Source organism: Heterocephalus glaber, unplaced genomic scaffold (assembly GCF_053883595.1).
Source record: "Heterocephalus glaber isolate CG9 unplaced genomic scaffold, H.glaber_assembly_v1.0 deba00001429, whole genome shotgun sequence".
NCBI lineage: Eukaryota > Metazoa > Chordata > Mammalia > Rodentia > Bathyergidae > Heterocephalus > Heterocephalus glaber.
In genome coordinates, this window is record NW_028258294.1 from 33,415,671 (window position 1) to 33,438,174 (window position 22,504).

The 22,504-nt window shown below is 51.3% G+C and overlaps 1 protein-coding gene across 5 annotated transcripts in view; it reads right to left on the minus strand.

The window, feature by feature from the left end:
* Positions 1-22,504, minus strand: part of Dscaml1 (DS cell adhesion molecule like 1) — a 329,506-nt gene that overhangs the window by 79,538 nt on the left and 227,464 nt on the right. For all 5 annotated transcript variants that reach the window (XM_013076639.3, XM_013076640.3, XM_087212423.1 and 2 more), the window contains 3 exons: positions 9,575-9,721; positions 3,729-4,007; positions 1,143-1,418 (listed from right to left, as the gene is read on the minus strand). In XM_013076639.3, coding sequence (XP_012932093.2) covers positions 1,143-1,418; positions 3,729-4,007; positions 9,575-9,721 — 702 coding nt within the window. The remainder of the gene's footprint in view (positions 1-1,142; positions 1,419-3,728; positions 4,008-9,574; positions 9,722-22,504) is intronic.

Here is a 22,504-nt window from a genome sequence, read left to right on the forward strand (position 1 = left end):
TGGAGCTATACGTGTCAGATGTCAGCCTTTTGCAGTCTGATTCCAGGGCTCTTTGCACTTGACTTTGGCAGTGGGAGGGTGTGGGGCATGGCAGTGCCTTTAGCAAAAGTCCCTAACCCCAAAACGTTGTGCAGAGGCAGTGGAGGTGGGTAGTCTGTGGCCCAGCCTTAAGCCTTGGCTAACCTGATAACCTGGCATGAGACAATTAACTTTTGCTCCCCAACTTTCTCCCATGGGATGTAACTATTAACCCTGCCGATCCTTCCACATGAGATTGTTGTGAAGGATGAAAAGGCCATTAAGCACAATGTACCCCATTATTTGTATGATCATTTGTGTCATTAAAAGTAAAAATCTAACAAAATAGGTATTAAGTACTTTAAAATGTTAAGAAAAAAAGAAAAGAAAAAAGAAAAGTCAGGCGAATGTGACACCGCACTCTTTACATCCCGTCCATGGCGCACTCCAAAATGCTGATGTTAAACCAAGACTCGGCCAGTCTGCCAGCCCCAGTCCCTGCTTCTGGGGGAGTCCTTTTATCTAAATCCTAGGGGCAGCCTGATACCTGAGAGGGGCTGGGGGTGCCTGCCAGGGCCACTTGGCCTCAGCCCCTCGTCTGCCTCCTTCCTGCCCTATCTGCCCCATCTGGAACCCTGAATGGTGCCAGCTTTAAAGAGAGAGAGAAACAGAAAACCGAGACTCCTGGTAAGAAACAGTGAGTTGTGAAGAGGCCCCAGGCAAAGAGAGGATGCAGAAGTCCAGAGGGTCTTGGCATTCTTCCAGCTCTGGAAGACTGAAAACCTTCAGACCCCCAAGACACGCCCCCCCCCCCAGATACCTAGTAATTTTGGAGGGGAAAAGCAATATATTGTGATGGCTAAGAGGCCTGAATTTAATTCCCAGCTCTGTCCCTTGGGTAGAGCTGAGTGACCTTGGGTGAGTGACAGGAGCTGTTTCCTCCACTATAAAACAGGTAACATAAAAAGGGGCAGGCACATGGGGTACGTGGGTGGCCTAAATGAGGCAGGGGACTGCCTGGGTGCAGTGAGGACTGGAGGATTCCCACCAGCATCAGCTCCACCCTGGCAGGAGGAGGCGGGGACCTGGAGCCCTGCCCGCCCTCTGCCTGGCGCCCAGCTCACCCTCGAGCACAATGATGGCAAAGTCCTGGGCCGTCTGGGCCTTGCGGGTAGCGAAGCACTGATAGGCCCCGGAATGGCTCTTCTGGGCCGAGGTGATGAGCAGCGTTTCGTTGCTGAGTCCACGGATGGAAATGGCCTCGTCGGGCAGCACCAGCTCGGTGTTGCGGTACCAGCGGATGGTGAACTCTGGGGAGCCCGTGAGGGCGCAGGAGAGGATGACCGTGCTGCCGATACCAGTCTTCAGCTTCTTTGGTGTCAGGGTCACGTACAGGGGGTCTGGTACGTGTCAGGCAGGGGAGATGCAAGGGGAAGTGAGGGTGGGGAGAAAGAAAAGGAAGTGGGCTTACTGTGGGTGGAAGGGGGCTGGGGCGGGCAGGCCCCGTGTGGACTCCCCCCCCACCCAGGCCTCAGTGGACTCCTCTGCTCCATGCTAGAGTCGGCCTAGGGGGTCCATCCGTCTCTCATTGTGATGGCCCCGGTGTCCCTGACCCGGGTCCCTCTGTTGGGGCAGGACTGCAAGGCTCCTTCAGCTCACGGAAGAAGGTGGGAACTGGACTCGCTCACCATCCTCCCTGCCACCCCTGTTCCCCACCCCAGCCCCAATCATGCAGACAACCAACACTCCTGCTGCCCGGTCTGACTTCCTTTCTAGGGACTGTGGGACATCAACTCCCTGTCCCCACCAGAGGTCCTCCTTTCTGCCACGGTCCCTGCTCACAACCTTCATGGCTCCCAGCAACTCAGCACTACCTCCTGAGCCCTCAGGAACCTGCCCTCCCTTCTTTCCTACACTTTCCTCTTGTCACCAAGGTCGCATACTCTCTAGAGCATCAGCAACCTGCCTGCAGTTTCTGCCTCCTGTGGGCTGCTTCCATGCCTGCAGCACTCTGCCTAATTCTTCCTCATCCTCCACATTGAGCTCCGGGAGACCTCTTCCAGGAAGGCTTCCTGGACACCATCCCCTTCCCAGACTAGGTTCAGGATCCCTCTTCAAGGGCCCCTAGGGCATAACTAACACCACACTGAGCACATTGTCCTGTTATCACCTCTTGGACCATAGCTACTTATGAGGAGTACAGCATCTCTCAGCCTTGTGTCTTTACCAAGACCTGAGCCGTGTTCACTGATTGGCTGTCCAGCTGGTAATCCCCCTCCATGTCCATGAGGTTGGAGTTCTGCTCAGGGGCAGAGGCTGCAGAAGCAGGGGACCCCCCCCCCCCGCCGCCAGGTGCAGCCTATGTAGACCTGACTTCCTGCTTGGCTCTCCCTTCCCACTCCCCAGAGCCTCTGCCTGCTGCCTGGGAAATGTCAGTGCACAATGAGGCAGGTGGGCTCCTCTTGTCCCAGCCATCAGCCAGAGCTCCCAGGGCTCTGCCAACTTTCTTCTCTTCACTGCCTCTGCATGGGCTTGGTAGCAGAATAGAAAGGTATGGGAAGCACTGCTTTTCTCCCCATAAAACTGGGAGAGAGGGGCAGGAGACAGGCTAGAGAGGGAGAAAAGCCAGCCCACTTCCCCTTGGGCTGAGGAGCTGAGGAGTGGAGGAGAATCGAGGACTTAAACAAGGTGCACAGTGTGGGTGTGCACATATCTGTAGAGGGTTGCTTGTTCCACATCTGTGTAGATGTACTTGGATGCAAGTATGTTACAGCGAAGGCATATGCGCCTGTACATAGGCATGGGGACTGTTACTGGGGCATGTGAGTATGGGGAAGAGAGCATGTGCATTTTTTTTTTTTGGTACCAGGGATCAAACTTGGGACTTTGCTCTTGTGAGGCAGGCGGCGGCACCACCGAGCTAAATCCCCTGCCCAGCATGTGGATTTTTGACACTCATACCTGCGTCTATGAGTGTAAGTATCTGTTTGCCTGTATGGACTGTGGCAAGAGCTGTGAATATCACATTTACCTACAGTCAGGTTTGTTGATTTTCCAAGGATTTGGGTATGTGCGTCCTCCTGAGCTGTGTGCAGTGTGTGTGTGTGTGTGTGTGTGTGTGTGTGTGTGTGTAACAGGAGAGAGTAGGGAAGAAGGTGAAGGTAATATTAGACTAAACTCTGTTCTGGGGAAAATGGGAGAGGACCAGAGATGATTTCTATCGGGCAGCTCCTCATATGACTGGCTTGGTTGCTTATACCCAGTGTCTGAGCTGATGGATCAGTGGTCCTATTAATTATCGTTAAATGTCTGAATGTCACTGTGGGACAGGGACATTTGTCCTGTTTAATGAATTAACATCAACATTGCTTCCTTTAGTTCAGACACTGCCTCCTCCCCACAAGCCAAGAAACCCTGACCTCATCACCACCATCATCACTATCACCACCATGGTCAAATTTGATCCCTGAGAGGTAGGAGGGAGGGGATCATTACCCCATTCTATGGAGAATACACTGAGCTGACTGCTCAAAGTCAGTTGCTATCTGATGATGCGAGAACTGATTCAAAACAACTGCTTCTCTAGGATACCAACTACCTACTCAGCCAGCCAGCCAGAAGCATCCCCTGGGGTCAGCCACAGTCCTCCCTGTCACATGGTAGTGCCCTCATAGGTTACTGGGACTGCAGAAGGGGCTTCTCTGACTCACCGATGACTGTGAGGACCCCTGTGGCCTCTGCTGAACCGAAGGTGTTGGTGACCTCACAGATGTAGGTGCCACTGTCCTCGGTCCGTGGGTCACTGATGGTCAGCCCTGTGATGCGCTTGGTCCAGCGGCTGTCAGCTGGGAGCGGCCGGCCATCCTTGAGCCAGCGGATGGCAGGGATGGGGTAGCCCGAGGCAGTGCAGGGCAGCTCCACTGTGTGGCCAGCCCACACCTCCTGGGAGTGGAAGCCATCCAGGATGGTGGGGATGGACTCGGCGGGGTCTGGAAGACAGAGAGGGTCAGCAGCCCAGGTCCACCCTGGAGGGATGCCAGGAGGGTTAGAGAGGGAAGCAAGGAGGCCCAAGGCAGGAGCAGCTGCCCATGAGTGCCCCAGCGAGAGAATCCCATGTAGCTCCACAGGACAATGTGTCCTCCATATAAGCCCCTGAGAGCCATGGTTGGAGCAAGGGCAGGAAGAGGAGAGAATTCAGGGCCAGAATGACAGAGAGACAGACAGAAGTAAAGGAAGCAGAGAGTGAGGTGCAGGGGGAGAGGGTGTTCCCAAGAACTCTTTTCACCCAGTCTCAGGAGCAGTGACTCTGGGACAGGAGGCTCTCTGTGTCTCCAGTCTGCAGTCCTTGGCAAGTCTGTCTGAGTCTCAGACTCCCCTCAAGGACTGGGGAGTCTATCTGCCCTCTCTCCTGCCTAAACTCTGGGCCAATGAAGAGATGATCAGCACACTTCTGCTGGAGCCCAGAAGGATTCAGAGTGAAGGCTTCTGCAGGCCACTGCTCAGCCCCACAGCCTTCTCTGTTCTGCATTTCTAGACCAGGAGGAGCCAGCTCCTGTGAGGCCCATGGCCCTACACTGTAGACCTGGCCCCGGGGTGGGATTCAGTGTGTGCTGCCCACATCATTTCTGAGTGGGTGACCTGTCTGCTCTCAGGGCAGCTCTAACCCTAATGGCTTCCCTGAGGTTTTGCGCCTTGGGATATGCCCTTGCTTTCAGCCTTGGAAGGCTCCCCCTAATCTATATATCACACCCCCACTCCTCATCCTGAACCCCAAAGCCCTCTGTGGCCTGGCCTATGTGCACGGCCTCCCCTGCTGTCTTGTCCCCAGTTTTCACTGTGGCTCTCTGGGTCACCTGGATGACTAGCTAGTTTGCTCTGTGTGGAAAACTCTTATTCATCTTTCACAAACCAGCTTCAGGCCTCTTCTGGATGCCCCTACTCCCGCCTCCGGCGACTCTCACTGGACTCCCAAAGAGTTTTCTTTTTCTTTCATTTTATTTTCATACAATCCCCTCCCTTTTTTGAAAGAAAAAAATCAAAAGTGTTTTTTTAACAGGTAATATATGCATGTGGCAAACTTCAGAGGGCAGAGAAGAGCACACAGGGAATGGGGGTCTCCCCACCCCCTACCCTTAGCCCCCCCACCCCCCACCCCCAGGCTGCTGCTGTGGCCACCTTCCCTTTCTAGGAGCTGCCACTGCAGGCCACACATCCATCTTCCTGGAAGAAGGCTTCTCCTTGAGGCAGTGTTAAGCAAGGCTGTCCCTCTCAGGCGTGGCAGGGAGCAGGGCCCCAGGCTACTGAACTGTTAATGTCTGAGGGAGGATGAACAGAGACACTTGTGTGGGGTGGGCCAGGGATCTGATTTTTCTGGATAAAACTCCACATTGCAGAATTTTATAGACCAGAGAAATAATAATGTGCCTAGGGACCTTGGAGGGCACAAAGGGATGAGCTGCAGGGACCGGCCCAAATCACACTGCAGACCCAAGATCAGAAACCAGGTCTTCCCTTGCCCCTGTTCAGTAAGTGAGGTCCAAGATGGAATAATCTAACATACTAAACTGTGCTCCTAGAGAGGGGTCAGGTCAGCACCCTACTGACCTCCCAGTGCTCTGCAGGAGGCCAGATCAGGACCCTACTGACCTCCCAGGGCTCTGCAGGGGATGCCTCTGGGCAATGGAAGCCTGGCTGGGCTGGAAGGTCTGCATTTGAGTACTACCTGGTTGCTGATACCCCATGAGACCTTGGGTGAGTCTTAGGACCCAGTGGTTGTGACTATGGTACCTCCAGATCTCAGGCTTTTGTGGGCAACTGATGGCACACCATGTGTGGAAATGCTTTGCAGATGACATGGCACAGCAGACGCACAGGGCGATCACTCTTTGGTGCTCACCCCCCCCCCCGCCCTACCAGATTCTGCTGCCTCTTCCCCACCCCCACCCTGGTGGGAATGGTTAGGGATAAACAAACCCCGGTGCCAGAGGAGAATTATTCAATGTGACACTTAATTGATGCAAAATACACAAATTCCGTGGCACACCGCAGAATTTACAAGCGGAGGGGCCGTCTGGGCGGTGGAGGAAGGGGCTGGGGGGGGAGGGAATTAATCACCGAGGCTCAGGCGTGAAATTAAATTCTGAGGAAAAGAAACCTCTTTCATTACTCCAGAGCAGAAGTAAAATGCTGCAGCGTGTACATGGCGACAGCCCTGGGGGACCGGGTGATGCCAGTATGGGCACAGCGCTCAGGGAGACAGATGGCCCTGCCCTGAGAAACTGCCAGGGGTGCCTGAGATGCGGCCATGTAAGCCATGGCTAGGGAGCCCCGGGCAGGCTGCTAGGACCTCCAACGGGGGACTGGACAGTGCTGTGGTGGTCGGGGATCCGAGGACACAGCCTCTGCACGTGCTCTGTCCCATGTGAGCCCAGGGATGTGAGGCTGATTGTTCTGTCTCTGGTCCTGCTTTCCTCCTGTGGAAGTGTGGCTGGCGAGATCCTCCTACTGAGGTGTGGGTGAGTTAGTGTAAGTGAGAACACTCAGCAAACTAAAAGTGCCTAGGTGTATGGAATGGGCATTACTGTATTAGGGGGGATTTTGTAACTGCAAAATCAGATTATTCTTGCAACTGCCTCATGTAACTTGGAAAATACAGAAAAATGAAAGTTGTCTTGTCCCCACCCCCCTGTTTTGGGAATGTGGTAGGAATAATAATGCAGCAGCACTAGGAGACAATGCCCAGCCCAGCCCAGCACCACCAGAGCCACAGCTACTGACTGCTAGTGCTTCCTCTGTGTTGGGCACGCATAGGGCTTTCCACACACAGTGTCCCGTCTCCTCTTCATGACAGCCTAGCGCAGCGCATTTTGCCACTTGCACTGTACAGATGAGGAAGCTGAGGTCTGGAGATGTTATGTGCTCAATGTTATATTGCATAGTCAGCAAACTGCAAGGCTGAGATGGAAACTTCGGCCCAATTCTTAAATACTCCTTTAACAAGGCACCGCATTATCCCTCCTGCTCAAACCTTCACCCCATTCAGTGACACAAGGAATGAGGGTAAGTGTGCCTTCTTCCCTGACCATCACACATGGCCCGGCGTCTCATTCTCTCCTGTTCCTCTCACCTTTGGGTCCACGAACCCAGAGCACACACACCCTCTCTGGAGCTCGGGGTCCTGGGCTACTAGAGATGCGACACCTCAGTGACATCCTGGTCTGTCCTCTCTGGGGACTGATGACCACCTGGGAAGTGGATCTGGGACTGGGAGTGAGCCTAGAGATTGGGGCTGAGCTCTTGATGCGATTCTCCTCTGCACAGCCTCGCTCCAGTATCAGTTGCGTTTTTGCAGAGACAAGCATCTTGCAGACAAGCTGCCTTGTCACATCCCATCACATCAGGGCCCTGTGTCACTGCACAGGGGGGCCCCCTCCCCTCTGTTCCCTTTCCTCAGCTCCCTCCTTCCTTCCTTTGTCTTTGTGTGTCTCTCATTCTGTTTTCCTGAGCTGTGTCATTTGCTGTGCCTGGGTCTCTGCCCTTGGGCTACCTGGGAACCTTCCTGTCTCAACTTCTGTTTCTCTGTTTGGCCTTTACCTCTGAGTCCCTGGGCAGAGTGGTGGTCTTCCTCACTCTCCTCCTGCCACCCCCCTCCCCATAGCTGGTGGTGAATGAGAAGTAGAAGATGGGCATAGCCTTCCGCTTAAAGAATGTCTTTTTTTGAGGGACTCTTGCCTATTCTCCCCCAAATGCTGGAGGTCCAACTAGCAGACTAGAGAGGATGAAGGGCTCAATTATCATGGAGAGTGGAACAGGCATTCAGGAGAGGGGATTTCTGTGCATTTCCTACATTGTATGAGAAGCATGCAAATGACATGCAAAGCAGCATACAAGCAAGTCCCTATAATTTGGAGGCAAACCACTTTGACAGACGATGTGTTTGGGAATTGGGTTGCAGATTCAAAAGTCAAACCACAAAGACTATGCTGCTCAATCCAGCCCTATCTCCTCCCCGTAGGACCACGCAATTTCTATTGGCATTAATTTATGTCATAAATATTTACTTGGCACCTACTATGTGCCAGGCACAGGGCCAGGCACTGAAGACACAGAGTGAATTAGAAAGCCTGATTCAGTACCCTCAAAACTCCTGGTTCCCTGTTCTCCTCTCCAAACGTGATAGGCAAATGACAGGGGTCTTGGAGACAGTCATTTGTGGATCAGGGTAGGTCTCGCCAAATTGCAGAATGACAGAGGCAGACAGAAGCAGAGCTGTCACCTAGGCTAGCTCATCTTCCTGAGGCCTAGAAAGCATGTGTGACCTTGTGGGTCTGAGCCCCAAAGCCAGCATGTTCTGTCAGTTTATTCCCTTTCCAAAAGCCACTTCAATCTCCTCTTCAAGACGGGAATTTTCAAATTGTAGGTCACAAACTGTTAGGAGATTGTGAAATCCATTTGGAAAGGTGCAACCAGCATTTAGAAACAACAAAATAGGATAGAATAGAATGGAAAATATCAGAGTGCCTTGCAAAGGGTGTGGGAGAAAATGCCAGTGTGCAGACTGGGGATTTAGCTCAGTGGTTTTGCCGCCTGCTGTGCAAGTGCAAGGACTCGAGTTCAATCCCCGGTACCAAAAAAAAAAAAAAAAGGAAAAGAAAATACCAGTGTGCATTGCACAGGCTATGATAAAAACATCTGTCCATGGCTTGCTGTCAAGAAAGTTTGGAAACTACTGTTCCAGAAAGCTTTCCTTGAAGGACACCATATGCCTTCTTTACTCTGCTGGAGGCTGCATGTGGGTGCTCAACTGTCCGCTTCCCTGGAGACCTGCAGCTGGGTGAACCCTGGGACCAGGAGGGTCAGAGTTTGAATTCTGGCTGTGCCTCCCCTCAGATAAATAGCTCTGAGAAATTACTTGGCTTGCCTAAGATTTGGTTTTCTCACCTGTAAAAATAGGGAGAACAATGCACACGCTTCACAGAGGTGCCAAACAGACAACAAATAAGGGAAATTCAGGGTACACAGAGGGATTCAATAAACATCAACTTTCATCCCTCCTCAGAAGCCACAATCTCTCTAGAAGAAGAATCCTTTAGAAATACGTTGTTTATAAATTATATGCTGCACAGTTCCAAATGTTGTGGGGTGTCCAAAAGAAAAGATTCGTGTACACTCATTGATTAAATAGAATCTCAAAAAACACTTAAAAGATAGTACTAATATTACTATGTTTGAGTATCAGATTTTATTTATGAGCTTCCTGACAAGGAAGGCAAAAAGAGGAAAGGGGAGAGTGGGTCCATAACACTCGTTACTGGACAGCTGGAAACATCAGCTCCTTGGGAACACTAAGTACACTCTGACACAGACTCCTAGAAGAAATGCATCTCTGAAGCCCTTATCCCAAGTGCACCCAAGATGCCTGGCCGGGTGGTTTCTGTGCTGTGTTCTTTAGTCTCTTTCTGAGTCCCCTGAGTATAGGAGGACTCCCCCATCTACGGTGGGGACATGGGAGTCCCATGATGGGCTGTGCAGCTGCTCCCCCAGCCCCCTCGCCTACCTGTCACGGAGAGGCGGGCCCCGTTGCTCTGCCGGGTCTCCCCACTGTATTTGTGCTTCGTGATGCAGCGGTAGGTGGAGAGGGCGTCCTCTTTCTGCACGTCCGAGATGTACAGCCCGCCATGGTGGGTAATAAAAAACCTGTTTTCTGGAAACAATCAGGACAGAGCCCATTACTCCCTGGCCTGGGGCGCTCTGGCTGACAGGAGACCTCTGCCAGATGATGGGGAGGACCAGCTGCAAAGCTGGTGCAGCCTCAAAGGCAGGGGGCATCACCAATAGATGAGGCTTCCACACACAAACAAAATGGCAGATAGAAGGTGGGGTTCAGAGTCAGGCTGAGATCTCAGTCCCAGTCTGGCTCTTCCAGAGTGTGTGCCCTTGGGAAAGTTACTTAATTTCTCTAAGCCTTATCTGTACAATGAGGTAAAAATAATATTTCACACATATTAAAATAGTAAAAATGTCTGGCACACAGTCCTCATTTTTTCTGCAAATCTCATTCACATTCATTGCTTGTTGGCTCTTACAACTGTTTGAAGTGTTGTCTCCATTTTACAGAGAAGGAAACTGAGACTTGCGGTGAAGTGACCGGCGCTGGTCATGCAGCCAGTCAGTAGCTTGGAATTCGGGTCCTCTGACTCTCAGCTGTCCCTCTGCATTAAACTAAACACAAATCTAAATCCTTTTGGCTCACTCTAAATCATTTATTCACTCAACAAACCATCATTGAGGTTAAGCTCTTCAATAGTGGAGCCATGGGGAGGCAGGCACGCAATAATAATTCAGCAGACAGTTCTCAGACACCCGTTACATGCAAAGCAGAGAAAGGGACAGACGCTGAGCTTGACTTCCCTGCCATCGTCACAGCTACTGTCTACACTGTGCAGGGAGCTGGAAGGACAGGTGCCAATGCACCCATTTTGCTGATTGTGAACCCCCACTGAGACTGGATTAACTTTACAGGTGTGAAGTGCGAGTTACACTGCTCTCCCTGCAGTCAGCCCTGTCTTGTCCCCATGGATCTCTGCCATGTCACTTTCCCTCTCTCTCCCTTGGGACAAGTGTTCTGTGTCCCCAAGTTGGGACATCACATGGACCCAGTCCAGCTGCACTTTGTCAGGGATCCTGCAGGCTGTGGTGTACTTGGCCGCCTAGAACTTGGAGTCTGTGGATCCCCTGCCCTGTCCCCTCCAGCCCACAGCCCAGAACTGTGCAGACTCCAACGGAGGGCTTCAGGGGAAGACAGGAAGGAGGAGGGACAAGAGCGCTGCTGCAGGCAATAAGAGAGGAGTGGAGGAAAGAAAGCCTGGCTTCCCCACAGGACTCTGCATGTGCTGTTCTGTCTCCATGTTGTGACATCCCAAAGTCAAACGTGGAAGCTCTCCAGTAATTTATTATGTAACTGGGACTGGGATGCAGAACTACTGGAGGGTGTTGCTGCCAATCAGAAATGCGAGGGTGGGGAGGTAGTGGTGGAACTGATGGGTGGGGTGAGGCAAAGCAGGAAAGACTCAAAAATCAGCACCAGCAGGCCACAGGTGCTCCAGTCCTGGACAGCCAGGACTCTGATCTGATGCCTCCAGCACCCCAGGAAAATGGAGCACTTGGCCCTACTGGGATTTTAAGGCGAGAATGGGGGCTGGGAGGGGGGTGATGCTGCGGTGATGGTGGTGGGGAGCTGGGGTTTCCATAGCAACAAGCAGCTGCTGCATCTGATGTTTCACATCCTTCATTGTCCTCATTTCCCCTCCCTTCCCCCCTTCTTGTGCATATTTAATTGCAGTAACGTTTTCAGACGCAGTGTTTTGCTCCTCCTGAAACAAAGGCAGGCAGCAGCCAGGGGGATGCACAGCGAGAGAGAGGGGAAGGAGAAATCAGGGGTATTATGTTAATCCCCTCTGGGGGGGTCTTGAGTAACATCAGTTCTGTTTGTTTGATGAGAATCAGATGATGGGCCCTGCTGGGGAAGGGAAGAAGCAAGAGGCCTGTGGAGTGGGCCTCATCCAGTGTGGAGAGTGGAGGGAGACACCGCAGCTGGTGGGGGTCCAGATGGGCCAGGGCTGGACAGCGCCATGGCCTCCAGTCAGGCTCTGGCAGGTGTCCTGGCAGTGCCTGGTTGACATCAACTGCCTCTGGACCAGGCAGAGGAGCAGCTAGTCCACATCCTCACTCCCCTTAATGGGACAGGCTGGGTCCCAGTGGATCTAACAGAAAGCGGGAGCCAGTTCCCCTGAGGCCAGCCTCCATCCTGAGGCCATTTGGAAATGCATGTGGGAGGTCATTTTTGGTGATACCTTAATTGGGGGTATTTAGGATGCAGGGGGCAGGGTGCTGGGCATCTTGAGTAACAAAGAACTATCCCACTCCAAATGCCAACTGGGTCCCTTCCCTTAGGCTCTAGGACCAGAACACAAAGCTGTGTTTAAATGTGGACTCTGCCTGTGATGCTTCTGGATTGTCACATGGTAACACCTGTCATGCTCATGACCAGGGAAGTACCATATGTGGTTCGCAAAAACTTTTCTTCTTTGTATTATTATTACAAATATGCTGGTCTGTTTTGTCATCCTCTTTCCTGAAAAGGAGCATGATTCTACTGTTGTTTTTTTTTTTTTTGTACCAGGGATCGAACTCAAGACCTTGCGCTAGTGAGGCAGGTGCCGAAACCACTGATCTAAATCCCCGGCCCCTGGGATTCTACTTTTTTAAAAGCTAAATATTTACGGAGCATCTAGTACATGTTAGACCAAGTACTTTACATGTATTATCTCATTTAATTCCCAAAACCACTTAACATGGGTACCACTATTATTTCTTTTTCTTTTTTTTTGGTACCAGGGATTGAACTCAGGACCTTGTGCTCTCGAGGCAGGCAGCAGAACCACTGAGCTAAATCCCTGGCCCACCATTATTATTATTAACTGAAGCACAAAGAAGTTAATAGTCTACTCAAGGTCACATGGTTAGTACTTGGTAGAGCTTAGCCCATTTGTCTACTGCCTGTGCTTTTCCAAAAGTCTGTGCTAGACCGATGCTCCCAGAATAGCAGCACCACTCATAGGGACATATAGCCAGCCTCTGTTTGGTTTCTCCGTCAATGGGATCCTCACTACTTCTTTAAGGAGGACTCACCAATTCAATCAGTTTGGCTGAATTTATCAAGTCTTTATGGAATGTCTCCAGGGCGTGCATGGTACCCCACTGAGAAGTCTTGAACTTGGTCTCTGCCCTCTGGAATTCCACAATGGAAGACAATGTCCTTCTACCATAAAAGCTATAACCATCAGTGCTGGGGGCTGGCAAAGTATGGAGAGGGCACTTGATGGAAGCCATAAGTAAGAGGAGGAGTATAAAGAAGTGCCAAGGTGCCCATTACGGTAGGGAAAGTCAAGGACAGGGCCTTAGGAGTCAGGGCTAGAGTCTTGGCTTTTCACTTAATGTTGGGGTTGAATAACGTCCCCCCAAATTAATGTCCACCCAGACTTGTGAATGTGACCTTAGTGGAAACAGAAATTTTGCAAATGCAATCAAGTTAAGATGAGGTCATACTGGGTTTGATTAGGCTCTAAATCCAATGTCTAATTCTGGGTTCTTCTAAGTGGACAGCAATTTTGACACTGACATGCATGTGTGGAGAGTGACCTGTGAAGATGGTGGCAGAAGTTGGAGCGACACATCTAACCGCAGATATGCCAAGCATGCTGGAGACCACAGAAACTGAAGAGACAGAGAAGGCTCTGCCCTTGGAGGCTTCAGCGGGAACACGGCCCTGCTGACACCTCGCTTCTGGACCTCCATCCTCAAGACCCGTGAGACAATATGTTTCTGTTGTTTGTGGTCCAGTGGACCCAGTTTTTGGCTCCCCTAGGAAGTTACTATATGGCACCCTCAGGGAGTATAGTGTTCTCTCAGGCCCTCAGCTTTCCATCCTTCAAGAGAGGGGAAGGATGAGGTGTTTTTAACCATGTTTTTACATGAGAATCACCTGAGGAGCTTTTCAGAATCTCTGGCGGTGTGGTGGCCTGAAAATTGGTATTTTTAAAAAGCTTTGGGAAGATTCTAGCATGCAGGGCAGAGAACCCCTGATCAGATAAAATCATCAGGACCCTTCCTGACAACTGGTGCCTTTGTGTGGTCACTAAAGGTGTATGAGTCCCATTTCTCCTCCAGGAGAATGAAGACAATAAATAGAACTTAGGTCACAGTCTAAGAGCTGTTGAGGGGACTAATCATGCCCAGGACAGCCCCCAGCACACTGGTGGCTGATTCAGTGCAGGACAAGTTGCGGGGTCTCAAGAAGGGACTACTGGGAACTTCAGCTCCTTCCTAAGGCCAGGCTTCCTGTGCATCCTTCCTTCCCCTTCCTGTTCAGGAGGTGGGCTGGAGATTGGGGAAGCCCTCCCTGGTGATTCTGAGGTCCTGCGCACAGTGCTAAGTGAGCTGACAACATCTTTTCTGTCTTTTTTTTTTTTTTTAAAGGGCAGAGAGCTGGGCCTTAGAGACTCCTGTGAGCTGCAGGAGCCGTGAAGAGATAATTGATAGACACCTCAGGGCTCCTGGCAGCCCCAGAGGGGCTGGACGGAGAGGAGAGAAACTGTCTCTGGAGGAGGTGAGGCCACTGCTACTCTGCTCTGGGGGAGGTGTGGGGGAGATTGTGTGGAGCAGGAGGCTAAGGGTTTGGGGAAGTTATGACCTGGACTGATTCCCTGAAGTTCTGAGAACAAAGGAAGAGATATTACAGAATGAAGCAGGGGCAGCAGCTTCCCAACTGGGCCCAGCTTCCATGCAGCCCCCCTCCACCTGTCCCCAACATGCAACCAGAGTGATGCTTTCAGCCCTAAGTCAGCTTATGGGGCTCCTTTGCTCACAACACCCCATAGGTTCCCACTCAGTGTGAAAGCAGTGCCTGTCACACATAGGCCCTCAGGAGACATTTCAAGAATGAATGCATGAGTGACACTTCCCCAAAGTCTAAGGTAGAGTCCATGGAACCACCACTCAGAACCTCTGAGCCCAGCTTGAAATTTACTTCCTCCAGGAAGCCCTTCCAGATGTCTGAGTGTTTCTACATCAGGCCAACTTCTTCTCACTGCTCTCACTGCTTCTACTATATCCAACTAGACTTAATTTTTTTTTTTGGGGGGGTGAACATTCCAAAGTAAAGATTAAGCCGTATGGAGGTTCCTCAAAAAATTAAAATGGAATCTCCATAAAACTCAGGCATTTCTCTTGTGGGTATACACTGGAAAGAGTTGAACCCGTGGGCTCAAAGAGACGTTTGCATACCTGTGTTCACAGCAGCACAATGCACAACAGCCACGTTTAGAGGCAACCCTAGGCTCCATTGGCAGATGAACAGATAGCAAAATGTGGCCTCTCCATGCAATGGGATATAGCTCAGCCTTTACCAAAGGAGGAAATTCTGACACATGTTGCAACACAGATCAACCTTGAAGACATTGCTAAGTGAAATACACCAGAAACAAAAAGACAATGACTGTAAGATTCCACTCATGTGAGGTGTTTGGAGTAATCCAACTCACAGAAACAGAAAGTAGAACGGTGGCTGCCAGGCACTGGGAAGAAGGAAAAATGGGAGTTATTAATGGATACAGAGTTTCAGTTTTGTAAAATGAAACCAAATTAAAGATTACTGAACCCCAAACCTAACACTAAAAAATATTAAGATGGTATATTTTATGTTGTGAGTATGCTACCAAAATTAATACAAAATCAAAACATTTGCGGTTATAAAAAATTGGAAAGAGTATCTTTGTTAGGTAGTGAGTTTCCTGTCACAAGAAGTATTTAAATCAATGCTGAACACTTTGATGAGAAAGGACATGGGGATTTAAATTTCAAGTGAGAGAAATAGAGTCGATCATCCTTAAGGTCTTTGCCTTCCCAGCAATTTATAAATTCACGGCTTAAAGGATGTCGCTGCCACAGGCCCCTTGGAGGCAGCCACTGCTGTGGTTTTGAAGTTGCTGCGTATGTGTGTGTGCTCCTTCCACGCCGGGCCGCGGCTGCTGCTCCTTTTGTGCCCAAAATGCTCTTTCTCTCCCTCACTCCCAGCTCCATTCAGGCCTCTGCCTACACGACAGCTCCTTGGAGAGGCTTCTTCTGACCACTCTGTCAGAACTGGATTGGGTCCCACACCATGCCCACTCCTTCCTTGCCTAGCTTCTTTGTTTCTGCAGCACATGGTGCCCCTTCTGGGGTCATTTTAGTTCTGTCTGTACCCCAGGACAGGCCTGGCACATATCAGGTGCTCAGTGAGCCTGTGCTGAGGGCACGGATCCTGGCCACAGGCGAGACACTGCCACCTGGGGTAAGACAGTCAGACCTCGGAGGGCCAGGCCTCCCAGCTGAGCCTCCTCCCCAGGGGAGTGTGACCACATTTACACATGCAGAGACCACCCCAGAGGAGCTGGTGGCTTAGTCCTTTTCTGCTGCTATCACAGAATAACAGGGATATCACAGAATACTGGGGTGACCAGTAATGAACAGAAATTTATTTGGCTCCTGACTAGAGTGGGGAAGTAAGTCCAAGCACATGACATTGGCTTCTGGTGAGGGCCTGGTGCTGTCTCCTGCCATGGCTGAAGGTGGAAGGGCAGGAGCAGAATAGGCCAGGCATGGTAAAGCACACCTGTACTCCCAGCACCTTGGGAGGCTGAGGCAGGAGGATGTGAGTTCCAGACCAGCCTGGAGAAAATTAGAGCCTGTCTCAAAATAAAAAGTGAAAGAAGGGTTGAAATATAACTCAGTGCAAAGGGTCATCCTCAAACTGGGGACACTAAACCTTGGTTTTCTGTGCATACAGGGCTGTTTTGTGGAGTCCACATGACAATGCTTGTGAAAAGACATTGTGAGGTATACCACACTCTATGCCGGCAGGGAGATAGTTTAAAACCATAATCCTAAGTGTGGAAAAGCACAGGGGGTGTGTGTCTGTGACATACACAGGAACTTGTGTGGAGCTTTGCAGGTGCTTTTCCCCTGCTGGAGCTGAAGCAGCAAACTGGGGCCAAGGAAGGGGCTTCCTGTTCTGCCCACCACCCCACTCCTGTGAGGAAGGTCACAAAAGTGATGGGAAGAGCCAAGTGAGGGGAGGAAGGAAGAAATGGGATGGGGCTTTGCACCAGGCCAGGCTTTGGCCAAGGTCAGAAAATAATCATCAGTCTGTCTTGGAAGAGATTCTTAGACTATCACAGCCCAAGTCTGTCTTGCGGGATGGCTTCAGGGCCTCCAAGGGCCTCCAAGCTCCTCAGTTGGCCCCGGGACCTGCCCAATTCCAAAAGAGAAATCGCAATCAATACAGGTTAGCAGCTGCTGCTCCAACCAATATAGATTTATAAAAACAATGTGCTCAGCCCGCAGCTTGGACCTGTGGATAGTTCATAAGACTAATGAGATAACTTGCCTCCACAATCAGGACCCTTGTTGCCTTGAAAGCTATTTGTGCTTCGGGGGAGGGCTGAGGATGGTCAATACTTCCTGGTGCCGGGAATTAGCCTCTGTCTGAGGTCCTCACCAGGGCAGCCTGCAGGGAGCTATTTTGGGCACACTCCGCAGGGCACCTTCCTTTCCTTCCCTTCTGTTGTTTCTGTTGATGGTGGGGGTTCTGGGGTGCCTGCTAGCTGGGGTTTGAAAACCCAGAGGAAGTCATGGCCCATTTCCCCTCCTCTTCTCTCCTGACTCGGGACTCCCAGGTTGTGAATCCCAGATGCAGTATCACACAGAGATTTGCAGCTGAGTGGAAGGCACCCTGGATGTGAGTGGGGAACTTGGATTCAAGTCTCAGCGCTGGCCTGGCTGGCTCTAAGTTGTTTTAAGGGCCTCTCCCAAATTCATGTCAAATTCCTAACCCCAGTGTGACTGTGTGGTGGAGATAGAGTCTTCAAAGAGGCAGTGATGGTTGGATGAGGTCACAGGGTTGCGGCCCTGGCCCATGTGATTAGTGTCGTTATAAGAGGAGGGAGAGACAGCAGGGATGTGCATACCTGAGAAAAGGCCATGTGGGGACACAGCGAGAAGGGGACATCTGCAGCCTCAGGAGACCCCACCCCGCCAGTGCCTTGATCGTGGACTCCCAGCCTCCAGAATGGTGAGAAATAAGTTTGTGTGGGTCCCCAGTGTGAGATGGTATGAGCGCAGTCTGAGCAGAGCACTACCTTTCTTGTCCAGAATGCTGTTGGCATCAGGCCTGCTCCGATGCGGCAGGGAAGGGGGCAGAGGGAGTGGCTCCTGAGGACTCCGAGACATAGCACACCTGTGAGAGCAAGGAGGGTCAGGGAGGACTGAGACTGAGCCCCTCCAGTGGGCATCACGGGTCAGGAGCTGAAGGAAGCAAGGAGGGGGTAAGTAAAGGCAGTGTTCAGGGAGGAGGTGTGCAGGGAACCTCATCTGCACTCTCAGTCAGAGGCTCATATTCCATTGAATCATACAACTAGTCTGAGTCTGTATGGAGACATCAAGAAAGGCCTCCTGTCTGCTGGCCCATTACCCTTGCCTGATAGAAGTAGAATCAGTGGCTATACCTGGGCCAGGGGGAAACTGGACAGATTGGGGAAGAGGGTCTTCCACTGTACCAGCCTGTGTGGGGCATGCATAGCCAGAAACTGAGCTGGAGCTGGAGAGGAGCTGACTAAAACACAGCCCTACAGTGAGAGAACCTCTACATGGAAGGCAGCAGGTAGCAGGTTTATGTACCTGCTTTGGCACAGGGGCTCCTGAGCACTTGGGTAGACACCATGGTCTCATATTCATCTTATGAGCATAAAGTCAGGCTGGGGCCAGACTTGGCATGCCAGATCCCTGACAGGGGATCTAAAGTACCACCATGTGCTCCCAGGTGGTGGGGGATCCCACAGTTCTCTTCTTCTCCCACTGCCATCTCTGTGGTGAGAGGGCCTGTGGCTCCATAAAGAAGGCATAGGGTTACAGAGTGATGCCGACATTGCCTTGTCCACATGGGGTCTGACTCAGACCGTTTCTCCTGCAAAGTTGGAACTCATTGCAGGCTGCAGAGCTGTCTTGTTCCCTGTTGAATCAAACCCTCTGGCTAGGGTTAGCTCTGGAGCTTGGCTGACCTTGCACTCAATACAGGAGGGCAATCTCAGTGCCCCCACCCCCAAAATATGGTTTCTAAGAAGGGTTGAGGCTTTGCTGCAGAGTCCCATGGCTGAGAAATGTCATGTGTGGGAACTGCTCCTCTGGAAGCACCTGTGCAGAGGCAGGCATGGTGGAGTTGAGTGCACTGGGTGGGGAGATGAAAAACCTGGCTTCTAATTTGTGGGTCACTTATGACAAGTTTCAGTAGCCCTCTGGGCCTGAGTTTCCCTAAATGATGAATTAAATGGTTTGCTCTTAAATACACTTCTCAAGCCTTACTCTCTTTGTGATTCTGTGCTCTCCCTCCAGTTGGCTGGGCAAGGGTGGGGACTTCTCCCCTTTTACCGCCATCCCAGCCAGAGATCTGAGGGGGTGCTGTACACAGGAGCAGTGTTGACAACCCCCTTTTCCACTCTGGGGTCAGAATCATCTTCCACATGGATACAACGACCTGCCTAATGGAACTGAGCTATCACCAAGGCCCCCTTTCTGTTCTGCCCATGGGATTAGCCAAATCCCACCTCCTCATCTTTGGGCTCTACAGCAGACCAAGGTACTACTCAGAGGTATGGCTATTTGAGGGACTCAGGAGGACCCAGGATGCTTACAGCATGGTGGAGCAGAAAGAGCCTGGCTCTTTCTGAAAAGAGCCCAGAAGGACTTGGCCTCCAACTGTGTTTCCATTTCTAGCTGGATAATGCAGGACAAGTCACTGAATGTCTCCAAACCCACTTCTTGTTAGAAATAAATGAGTTAATGAATGTACCCAGCACAGTGCCTGGCACTTAACAGGCAGTCAGAAAGTGTCAAGCAAATGAGTGTATATCTTGGAAGCTCAGAACTGGACCTTGGCCTTAGTCTTCAAATTCAGTCTTTACTAACCATTCCCATACCTCCTCACTCCCCAGAGTGGTGGGCTACATGTGGACTTGCAGGAAGGGAGTTGGCCGTGGCTCCCCCAGGTCCTGGCCCACTGACTGCTTTGGTTAACTGTCTCTGTAGTGGTGCCCAGGGAGGTGGAGGTGCCAGGGGTTGTGAAGATCGAAGGTCTCAGGGAAGAGAATCAGGAGAACCTTGGGAGGGGGAGGCGCCATGGCTAGTTTCCTCTTTTTTCCCTGAATCCTTTTCTCTAAACACAGCTCTATCTTCCTCCACCACAGGATTAGCACACATCTCTCATTCGCCTATTGCAACAAGATTTTATTTCTAATTATGCTGTAATAAAACTGGAGCGCTCCCAGGCTTCCTTTCAAATGACTTGTACACACACTGCGGATTGGACCCTCCTCGGCCCCATTGTAATAGCGTCTCCCTGACATTCATTAGACATGCATGAGAGGGGCGCTTTAAGAATAGAATTGCATTTAAATGGATTTGCTGAGAGAGGAAGATGAAAAAAAGAGAGGCCAGGGGGGAGGAGGGAGAGGGAGAGAGGTTTGTTGAACAAACTATGGAAACAAGATGCTATAATAACAGGGTGCTGAAATAAGCCTCTTTATTCCCCATCCTCGTCCGCTGCACATGGCAGAGCCCAGCCGGGCGACAGCCTCCAGCCCCTCCTGGAGCCCCCACCCTCACTTTTATGTCACCCACCAGGGGTCTTCCTAGTCCCTTGCTCCGAGTGTCAGAGGCTCACAGTGTAATAGAAATTACTGTTATTGCAATTCGGGAAAGCTGCCTGGCTTCCATAGACCCTTAGTCACCAGGCGGCTGAAGGGAGGGGCGTCCTGTGCCCGGGCCTGGGGGAGGAGGAAGTTGACTGCTGCACCTTGCTCACCTCCAAGGTGGTGCCCCACCCCCGAGGGCCACTCCGCACCCCACACCCCACCAGCCGGGAGCATATCATTTTTTCACCCTGGGTGGCTCTGTGATCAAGAGGTAACAGAAAGAGGAGGGAGCCACTCTGACTGCTCCCTGCTCCATCCTCCCTCCCCAATGAGCCAACTCTCCCCTTCCATCTTGTGTGTCCTTAAGGCCACATGGGCTGCCATTAGTCAGGGTCCTATGGGTGTCTGGGATCCTTTGCCCTTTCATCTTATTCATTCTCTTCGCTGTAGCCAGATCCTCTTAAAATGGACTCTGACCACGCTGGAAAAACACTCCATGGCCTCTTGTGTTTCTTAGGACAAAGACTAGAATCCTTTAACTGGGCAGCCAAAGCCCACCTTCCACCCGCTGGTCCCACTTCCTGTCCTCTATTGTGCCTGGCTCCTCATTCCTCCTCCAGCCTTGAGGCTGCTTGGGATACTTTTCCCACCCATCCCCAAGGTTTGTTCTGCTCACTCTTCAGAGCTCAGACCACACCCCTTCCTCAAGGAGACCCTTCCTAGGAGTCTCTGTCTCTGAATGGAGTGGGTACTGAGTCATCAAGATTGTAGGCCCCTGATTGTAGGGTGGGTGGGCCCTGGCCACTGTGGGGCCCCAGCTTGGTGGTATAGACTCAACACCAAGGACTGGGTGCCAGTACTAGGCTGGCACTTGACCTGCCATCTTGTTAGATCTGTGCCACAGTGTTCATGAGATGGAGGGTTTTGTTCTCTCCCAACAGATAAGGAAGCAGAGAATCAGAGTCAAACCAGCTTGCCCAAATCTCAAAGCTGGGGCTGTATTAACCTGAAGCTATGCTTTCGCCAAATACTTTCTGGTTCCCTTCACTGCCATGGGAATTCCCACCAGTTCCTTTCCACAGGGCTCACTCTCCCCTACAGCCTGTAAGACTCCTCAAGTCCTCGGAGTTTAGCTAGTGAGGACCCCGCCCTTTCCAGACAGTTCATGGCTCCTACTGTTGGGCCACCTTCAGGGACTCTGACAGGCCACAAGTGGATGATTTCCTAGCTGCTCCCTGTGTGTCATTTTCAGATTCCCAGGTACAATGTAGGCTCCTTAAAGTTTCCATGTATCTGTGTCTGAGCCCCTCTGCCAACCACACGTGGGCCAAAGTGCTGTCAATTTTGATCAGATCACAGTGCCAAGAAAGCACTGGATGTGGAGCTGGAAGAGTGGGCTCTGCCACTTCATAGTCCTGTGACCCAGAGGCAGATCCCAGAAGAAACCTTTTGAGCCTTGGTGGGAGAAACCACACCTCTCACAGGCTTCTGGTGATGTCAGTGGGCTGTTGCAGAATCAGGTCTCTCATGTGTTCATTTGTGTTTCTGCTTCATTTCCTTCCTCTTGTGTCTCTGTTTGGTAACAATGGGGTGTTTAGAGACAAGGAATGAGGGAGCTGGTCTTACACAGTGCCTGAGAAGGGGTTGTGGGTGAAAGGGACATGGGGCTGTGACCTCTCAAATCCATCCCATGTCTGCCCTGTGTGGCTCCCTGGGCACCAGGTCTGACACCTCAGTCCTTCCAAAGTTTGCTTTTGGACACCCCCCTGCCCAAGCATGCCTTCTTCAGGGCCTCCAGTGTTCTCAAGGTACAGGAGAAGCCCCATGATGAGTGGCTGGAGCTGACAAAGGCCAAGAGCAGTGAGAGGCTCTGTCTCCCAGTTCCTAGCTCAGCCCAACCCCAGCCCTCAGTGAAGGCCCAGTACATGCCATGCCAAGACTAGTGCCCCCACAGCTGGGGCCACCTGCCTGTCCCTTGTTCTGGTCTCAATTTTTGTCACCACGCCTTTGTAGTGGTACTTAAAAAATATTTGTGGAGCAAATTAAAGAGGGAATAAATGAATGAATGCATTTTGGTCCTTTAAAAAAATCTCAGTGGTAAGTTATTGGCTTTGAAGTCAGATCGACTTGGGATCCATCAGTATGACCTTGCACAGGTTACCTAACATCTCAGACTCTGTTTCTTCTTCTATAAAATTGTGGTA